Source organism: Dasypus novemcinctus, chromosome 18 (assembly GCF_030445035.2).
Source record: "Dasypus novemcinctus isolate mDasNov1 chromosome 18, mDasNov1.1.hap2, whole genome shotgun sequence".
In the NCBI taxonomy this organism is placed as follows: Eukaryota; Metazoa; Chordata; class Mammalia; order Cingulata; family Dasypodidae; genus Dasypus; species Dasypus novemcinctus.
The window spans coordinates 77,244,965-77,254,680 of NC_080690.1; the positions used below are offsets into that span (position 1 = coordinate 77,244,965).

Genomic DNA, 9,716 nt, shown 5'->3' on the forward strand with positions numbered 1-9,716 from the left:
ATTTGAATCTCTGGACTGATAATATGACACCCAGGCCCAGAGCCTCAACAGACTTCAGCTCCTACACTTTGACTTATTGGACTTACTCCACTCAGCTAACATGGAGTTGAAGAAGGTCAACCACCACAACATGGAGCCTAGAGTGTCTACAACTAGAAGCGGGAAGAGTGCATCCAGTACCCATGTGCAATCTAAGCCCTCACTTGACATAGGTGTGCAATGGACACAACCAATTCAATGTCCACAGAGAAAATGTGGAATGGGTGTGGGAACGGTAGCCATGGGGGCTGCTGGGTGTGGGGAACGGGAGGAAGAGATGAGATGTGGAGGCGTTTTCGGGACGTGGAGTTGTCCTGGATAGTGCTTCACGGACAATTACGGGACACTGTAGATCCCCCCAGGGCCCACTGGATGGAACGTGAGAGAGTCTGGGCTATGATGTGGACCATTGACTATGGGGTGCAGTGATGCTCAGAGATGAACTTACCAGGTGCAATGGATGTATCACGATGATGGGAGAGAGTGTTGCTGTGGGGGGAGTGGGGGCCGGGGGCGGTGGGGTTGAATGGGACCTCATATATTTTTTTTAATGTAATTAAAAATAATAATAATAAATAAATATTTAAAAAAAATTTAATCAAATGAATTATTGTAAAACATTCTATTTTGAATATATACTAAATACTTAACTGTTCATGATAAAAATTTAATATGAACAAAGAAAATATTGTATGCTATGCTTTTGCCTTACAGTATAATTTCCAGAGCTGGAAATGACCCAAAATTCTAACCACTACTGGATTGTTAAACAAATTGTTCTATATTCACTCAAAGGGTTATGAGTAAGTAAAAGAAAATTGAATCATTGATATATGCAATAACATGAATGGATATCAAAGGCTATGTGCAGAAGGAAAGTAGCCAGATTCAAATAGTAACCTACCACACAATTCCATATGATGACAGATATCAGAGTTAACCAGACTGTGGCCAGGGGAGAGGACATTGATTTCAAAGAGGCAGCTGAGAAATCAGTTTTTGGGATGATGGAAAATCTCTATGCCTTGATAATAGTGATGGTTACGTGTCTATATACATTTGTCAAACTCAAGGAAATGAACACCTCAAAAGTATGAATTTTACTTGATGTAAATTATATCTCAATATAACAGACAGAAATATGTCTGTTATATAATTAACAATATATCCAATTAAATCAAGCATAGAAACAGGAAGGAGCCTGTGGATTAAGAGTGTGGATAAAAATCTCGCAAGATCAGTTCTCCCAGCCCCCACTCTCCGTGGATCTCACCCTTGCCTTCTGGAGAACCCCACCTGCCTCCTGCTCCTTGCAGTCTTCCTCAGCCTCTGGAAAGAGGGGAGTCTGCACTCATTGATGGTCCCCAAAGAATGATCATTTACAGGGATTATTTTAGGAGGTACTGTGGATTGAACCCTTAACCTCCTACATGGGAAGCAGACACTCAACCACTGAGCAACGTCCACTCCCCTGCAGTGACTCCCCCTCCAAGATGGCTCTCTCATCTGTTTCCATGTCAAAGGCACATTAACATCATAGCTTCCTGTTGACATTGCAGAGTAATACTTACTCCCTGTTGTTCTCTCAGTCTCTCATAAAATTAAATTATAAAACCCTCATGGTGGGTGGGGAGTGGGAAGAAGAGATGTGATGTGGGGGCATTTTCAGGACTTGGAGTTGTCCTGGGTGGTACTGCAGAGACAGTTACTGGACATTGCATGTCCTCCCATGGCCCACTGGGTGGACTGGGGAAGAGTGTGGGCTATGTGGACCATTGACCATGAGGTGCAGCAGTGCTCAGAGATGTATTCACCAAATGCAATGAATATACCATGATGTTGGAGGGGGTTGCTGTTACGGGAGAAGTGAGGTGAGGGGGTGGGAGGAGGGGGTATTTGGGGATCTTATATTTTTTTAATGTAACATTAAGAAATAAATAAAGACCAAGAAATTAAAAAATAAAAACCCTCATGGTTATTTTCCTTTTAAATAAAAACACTGAACTGCATAATTACAAGGATCACGCCTGTGCCTTTATCGCCACCATTATTAGGGTTCCACCATCTGCACACCCCACAGCTGAGGAAGTCAATCCAGCAGACACAGCTACTCCCTGCACCTTCCCCAGCTCAGTCCATCCGACGGTTCCAAGTCACATGAGACTAGAGTCTGAGTCCTCCTTCATAGAGCAACTTCCCACTCCTACTCACTCCCTTCAGGGAAGGAGGAGACCTGAAAGTCCCCAGAGAGGACTTCATGGGGGTAGTGGACCATGCTTCCCAGACTCCATTCTGACAGGAAGGCGCAGCCATCTCCAGAGAATGGAATTAGGAAGCTGTTCTCAGTCTGCCATTCCACCATCTTGTGACTCCCATGCTGAAGTGCTGTCCTGAAACACAGCTGGGTGGTGGATTGGAGCTCCAGGACAGGGCAGGATTCAGGGGGAGGGCGTTTCTAGCTTTCATCTAATCATTTTGTGGATTATTTACTTTTATTGGTTATTTATTAATTACAAATTGCATATCCATGGCATGACATTCTATTATTCTTTCTGCAATAATTAGCCATAACTATTTTATAAAAGCACTTTCATCAATTATCATGTTAAAACAAAACATAGTCGGTCAGGAAAGCAGTGATACATACTTGTTTCTTTCCCTTCAAATATTTATCAGAAAAATGAGTTTCTCCCTCATCACACTTGAAAGACCCCATTGAGTGGGTTACTTACTTATTTTTATTTCTTGGTAACATGAGCTCTTGGTTTTTGAGCATATATTGTGAGATTCAAACCATTGCATACAATATTTTTGGAGCTCAAATGACTCTGTCTTATGACACTGGGAACTCATTGTGGTAGGCTCCAGCTTCCTTGTGTCATTACCTGACAGTTTTGAGAAATTCCTTGTTGCTGGGACAAACACACATACTATGCTCCTTTTTGTCTATTCCTTACGTTGTGGATAATTTTCCCCACTTGGCATTTGCCATGAAGAATGTGCATAATTTTATAAACTCAAATCCATTTAAGTATAATCCCATTAACATATATTTTTAAACCTCCTTAAGTCTAAAAAATAAGACTGACATCTCATTTAGAAATGGGCACAGACTTAGAGTATATATTCAAAATTCATATATTTGAGAAAGGATTTTTATGAAAATATATTCCATAAACATTTCTTAAACTTCAAGAATAATGGAGAAATCACACTTAGTATGGGCACAGGATTTGAACATTTACTTTGGATATGTAAAGGCAGATAAGCACAAGAAGAGATACACACATCATTAAACATCATGAAGTGAAGCAGATTTGGCCCAGTGGTTAGGGCTTCCATCTACCACATGGGAGGTCTGCTGTTTAAACCCCTGGCTTCCTTGACCATGTGGAGCTGGCCCATGCGCAGTGCTGATGCGTGCAAGGAGTGCCATGCCACGCAGGTGTGTCCCCCGCTTAGGGGAGCCCCACACACAAGGAGTGCACCCCGTAAGGAGAGCCGCCCAGCGCGAAAGAAAGTGCAGCCTGCCTCAGAATGGTGCCACCCACATGGAGAGCTGACACTACAAGATGACACAACAAAAAGAAACACAGATTCCCGTGCCACTGACAACAGAAGCAGACAAGAAGAAAACGCAGCAAATAGACACAGAGAACAGACAACCGGGGGGGGGGGGGGGGAGGAAGAAGAGAGAAATAAATAAATAAATCTTTAAAAAAATAAAACATCATGAAATTTCCTGAAATCACAATATTGTACTCTACATAAATTAGAAAACCCAAAATAAAGGACAACAAAAGAGAAGGAAAATTTGGAAAAATTTAACACTGACAGGGACAAACCCTAAAAGAAATCACATTTATTTCAATGAAATAGTAATAAAGAGAAGGTGGTTAAAACATCATAATAGATGCAGAGGTGAATGAAGGAGAATACAGAACCCCTAATAACTAAAAAGTTCTTGAAGACAGAGGCAGAAATTTGATGGGAAAGTCCTGGCTTGTCATTCCATCACTGATTGCCAGGTACCAGTGAACCCTAACCCTAACTTAATTCTAACCCAACACCACCCCTAATCCTATCGATAACCCTAACCTTAACCCTAACCCCCAACCCTAACACTAACACTAACCCTAACCTGGCAGATCTACTAGGGTTGCAGCCTATACCTGGTATTCCCAGAGAGGAGTGAGAAAAGGCTGTGCTGTGGTGTGCACCCAGAATCCTACCTGCATCCTCTACTGTATGTTTAATTTCAGGAGTTTTTAAGGATATTTTATATAAGCAAGGTTGTTTACTCATGAGCTGATTCTGGTTGAACCATGAGAACTCCATTCCAAGCTCCATCTCACCCCTCCATACTTCCTTAATCTACCCCAGTGACCTCTACCCCGCAATGCTAGTCACCTTTAGACATTTCCTAAACCTCTATTGCACTCCCTCTACATTCTACCTGGCACATCTAGACTTCTGCAATTGACTTACAATTGGAATCCACCTTGCTCTCATGGACTTTCTGACCTCCATCCCTTCACAGTCCCTCGTACTCCTTGTTCCGCTGATTGACCAATTCTCATGACTTCTATGCCCCTTGCCCTCAAACACCTGAGACTCCAACCACTGGGTGTCCTCAGCTTCCCCATTTCTTGCTGCCCCACCCCAGCCCTATTACCCCTGCTGTTTTCTCTTCAGCCCTTATCCCACTCATGCCCAGTTTCGTACCCACCTCCCTCCAGCAACTTGCCCCCATTTTACCTCCTGGGGCCCATTCATTACCTTTCCCAGTTCCATTCACCCGTCCCACCTTTTATCTGTGTCTTGGGTCACCAGTAACTCAAGGACCTGCCCAGCCCATTCATTTTCCCTCTCCCTCATTTTATTTAATTCCTCATTGACATTAAGTCTCTCATGCCTTTAACCCACTCTTCCTCTTAAAAACCTTCAACCGTTATCTAGACCTCCCCATTATCTACATCTTTCCCATAAGATCCTGCACGCCTAGTGCCTTCAGCACGAGCACCTCCATCCTGGACCCCTAATGCCTTGGGCACCAACACCTTCATCCTGCACCCCTGATATCTTCAGCACCTGCACCTCTAGTTCCCTTAAATCTCTTGGACGCTTGGTCCACTCACACCCTTAAGCATAACAGTGCACTCTGACCCACCTGGGGCATTTCCTCCTGATTTTAACCTTGCTTTCTCTCCTCATCTTCACTCTCTATCCTCCCACAATTTCAGGCTCTCTCTTTCTCCCTCTTCTACCTACTCCCCAATTCCCCCAGCCCTTATATTTACCCAATATAATCAAAGGCTCCTGCCCTTTCATTCCTCCAACACTACAAGCTTTTCCCTTCCACTCAGTGTTCACAGCATTTTCCTATTTTGCACATGTAACAGCATCCTTGAGAGTTGTTGCAAAGCTGGAAAGAGTATATAAAGGGTAGGCTAAAGAGGTGGAGATACCACTCTTTTTCCACGTGTGAACAAGGTATTAAGATATATTCACACATACTTATGGTGTGAGGGCAACTTGATTCATGTGGGTAGGACTGTGTGGATTTGGAGGAGTGTGCATCATACCGCATACAAATGTGAGTGTGTGTTTAATGTGGTGAAAGTTGAAAGAGTGAATTTGTGAGGCAATGTGTGTGTGGCATGCATTTGAGCAATTACGCACATGAGTATGCATCTGTGGGTGTGGGTGTGATACCGTTTGGCCATTATTTTGGCTATAATCCCTGACTTGAGAATTGAGAGACATTTGTTAGTGGACTTGGGTGAAATGAGGATTTATTCATGGGAAAAGCCAAATGATTAATTTGAACACATATTGAGTACAAAAGCAACTGGTGCTCATTTTTGAAAATTCAGTCAAAAATAAGGGTAGAGGATGGTGATGCCCATTCAATGTGCTCACATCGACAAATTAGCATCGTCTTATCTGATAGGTAAATGAAAGACTTATTAAACTATTAATATCTGATTCTTGTGCTTTCATTTCTGAAAGTCTCATAAACTTTTCTCTTTCTACAGTTACAGATCTATTTATCTATTAATCTTCCTGTAACTATTGGGTATTCAGTATTGGTAAAACTGTTTTCCTACAAAATGTCCACATCATCTAGAAATCCCAATTAGCTGATATTGATTACCTGTCAGCACGGTCTTCCCCTGACTTGGATCTCTGAAAATCCTTCTCAGGTGCTTTGATTCCATTTCTTGGGCAATAACCTGATAATGCCACCCAGTGGTCTAAAGGTTTGGAAAGTACTTACTTTGGGGAAGAAGGGTGTCTTAGAGAAGCATGGCATCCTCTGAGACCACCCACCCACTGTCAGTCAGTCCCCTGCCAGGCCTCAGTCTTGTCTACCCCTTCCCATGAGACCCTGCCTGTCCCAAGACCCTCTCTCCCAATTTAAATGGCCTCTAGGAACTTGTAATTCATTTTGTAGTTAACAACTGAGGAAAATGTTTTTCAGAAATATTCTCAGCTCCCCAAGCCTGACCTGTCAAGGCCACTCCTGGTGAAATGGTAATTGCAGGTCTGTGGGGAGATGAGGTCATGGAATTTCAATCCCATATCTAACTCCCTCCCACACACACTGCCTGTTGAGACCGTCACATGGAGCCCACTGTCCCAGCAGCCAGAAGCAGTCCATGAGTATTTTCTATTTCATGCTGAGAGGCAGAGTTTAGAGGAGGAGGGATATGAGGAGGCTGGGGAAGTGATCGTTTCAGAAATAAGATCCTTCAGAGTGTGAAGCAGGTCCAGTGCCAAAGCCACCCAGGAAGGACGAATCATCCCTGAGGTAGTAAAGAGAGAAGGGGTTCCCAGACCTGACGCCAGTTCCTGATGGCTCCTAATGGGATCTAATGCAATCTTCATGGACAGGGATTCTGGGGATTAAATTTTTTAAAACAGGTGTTGGAGATCTGAGATTCTGAAATCAATTGCTCTTCAGCCCCCTTTCAGGAATCATAGAAATGACTTCTAGGTAACAAGACGTGTGCCTATAATAACTCTAAACTTGTAATAAAAGGTAGGGTGAATGAATGGGAATCATCTCGTCCTGTGCAGAAGCCGTGGATGGAAATGGCAACTGTTGAGATGATGCAAATATTTCCTAGCTCTGGGAGTAAGAAACATTTAACAAAGACAGTAATTTTGTCTCTACTGAAAACATCCAGGGCCTTTTCATTATGGGAGTCTGTCGGAAGCAGGATCTAAGGAACACAGAACTTTGAAAAGGTGGGTTTCAGACAGCAGCTGCCAGATTGGTTTAATAATATATTAATAACAAAGAAAGTTCTCTTATTTAAATTTATAAAAATGCACACGGTGTTCACTGTACAGATGTTATTTTGCATATGTCTTCATTGTAAAATCTTTCAGAAGGATTTCTAGCTTGCTGCTAGCTTTACTTAAGTAAGGGATTAGTGCACACATAAACAGTAATTTCATTTCTACCCTACAATGCTTTATCTCATATTACTGTTACATGGTCCTCAGTACTGGAGAGATGAGATTTGTCAATAATTCCTTTGAGAGGTGACACGGTACTTTTTTTCCTAACATAAAAGTAATTGAGTGTCTGTACCACTATCCTAATATGGAGACATTCTCATATTCATAAAATCCAAATGACTCAAGGAGCCAGTTCCCATACTACTATTGTACAATTGATATTTTGTTAAGATCTGCTTTATATTAAGAGCTCCAAATCTTCATTCACAGACAATATTGGCCTGTAGAGTATATCCTTACACATAACTGGAAAACTGCTACCACCAAAACTATAAGATATCATAGCACTAATCTACAATCTAGACACAAGGCATAAAAACAATCCTAAAAAATGGAAAAAAATTAATAATAATCAAAGCTAAATATAGATCTGGAAAAACACACCTACCAAACTTTTCTTGTTATCATAGTGGTTAATGGCATTTCTGTGCAATGAGCAGTTCAAGTCACAACTTAACCCCTAAGCAAGATGTGAATTTAGACAAATGACTTAAATTTTCTCTGTGTATGTTTTTGTCATCTTTCTAATGAAATCTCCATAATACCTGACTCGTGGATTTGTGAAGATAGAGAAGTTACCTCTGTGCAGCCTTCTTAGTAGAGATTCCTACTTCAAACATTCTTTTTGAAGGACAGGTCTTCATCTCTTGAAATCTTGTAATAAAAGAACAACTTTGAATATTGTAATATTCTAATACTCTTAGTGGTAAGTGGAGAATATTGGATTTCAGTAGGCCTGATCACTGTAGCACACTCATATTTTCTTGCAGATTCCTCAGACTCTCAAGTCAAATATCAGTCCCTGGGAACTGGCAGAATGCCCTCCAGGAATTTGGCGATACAAATAGTCTTCTTATCCCAGACTGTAGTTGGTGTCATAGGAAATGCCTCTCTCCTCCATCATCTCTACCTTTATTTCACAGGATGCAGGTTAAGAGCCACGGATTTGATTCTCAAGCACCTGATTGTAGCCAATTTCTTGGTTCTCTTCTCCATAGGAGTCCCACAGACAATGGCAGCTTTGGGCTGGAAACACTTCCACAGTGATTATGGATGCAAACTTCTTTACTATTATCATGGTGTGGGCAGGGGCATGTCCATGGCCACCACCTGCCTCTTGAGTGTCTTCCAGGCTACCACTATCAGCCCTGGGAACTCCAGGTGGGCAGATCTTAAAGGGAAAGCTCCCAAGTACATCCGCATCTCCATATCCCTGTGCTGGCTCGTCTACATGCTGGTAAATATCGATTTCCTTATGCATGTGACCAGCAAATGGAGAAATGATACTACTGAAAAGAAAAAATATTTGCGGTATTGTTATTCTAAACTTCACGACAATATCGTAAGCTCCCTTCAGGCAGCCTTGCTGTCATTCCCTGATGTGCTCTGTTTGGGGCTCATGCTCTGGGCCAGCAGTTCCCTGGTTTCTATCTTGTCCAGGCACAAGCAGCGGGTCCGACACATTCATAGGACCAACCACTCCCCAAGAGCCTCCCCTGAGTCCAGAGCCACTCGCACCATCCTTGCCCTGGTGAGCACCTTTGTATCCTTTTACACCCTCTCCTCCATCCTCCAGGTTTGTATTACTCTTTCTGATAACCCCAGCTGGTGGCTGGTGGACATGGCTGCAATGTTTGTTGCATGTTTCCCAGCTGTCAGTCCCTTTGTTCTCATGAACCGAGGCTCCAGACTCTGCCTTTCCTGAGTAAGATTAGGAATCTCCTAACCTTGTAGAAATACAGAAGGCATGTGATTTTACACAATGTTCATTTGTCTTCTCAGCCATCACCCAGACTTGTAAGAGCCATTGTGAAGTTATCACATGAAAAGAGAGTGGTGAGCAGGAAGACATGAGCTTCTGCCCCAATAATATAACTAAAAAAGAAATAGTAACTGTAAAGTATTATTAAGTAATTATTATGGAAATATGTATAGAGTTGAAATTTTAATAATATTTGCATTCAGGGACTGTGCAATAAAAAACCAGCAGGTTCTGAAACATTCTGGGGATTATGGGGTAAATCAGCTTTCAGTCTGATATATTAAACTTGTCCTGAAGCTAACTAAGCATAGTATTGTTGGAGAATTTCCTTGAGAAAGCAACAACATGAGAGAGGGTCATTCAGAAAATTGAAAAAAAACATGTT

The 9,716-nt window shown here is 42.1% G+C and overlaps 1 protein-coding gene across 1 annotated transcript; it reads left to right on the top strand.

The window, feature by feature from the left end:
* Nucleotides 1-8,386: 8,386 nt before the first annotated feature.
* On the top strand, nucleotides 8,387-9,274 carry LOC111759658 (vomeronasal type-1 receptor 4-like). Its single transcript, XM_023583752.2, has one exon. The coding sequence runs from the start codon at nucleotides 8,387-8,389 to the stop codon at nucleotides 9,272-9,274; it is 888 nt and encodes a 295-aa protein (XP_023439520.2).
* The last annotated feature ends 442 nt before the right edge of the window (nucleotides 9,275-9,716 follow it).

Coding starts and splice junctions, on each gene's coding strand:
- LOC111759658 (XM_023583752.2), top strand. CDS start 8,387: ATGCCCTCCAGGAATTTGGCGATACAAATAGTCTTCTTATCCCAGACT.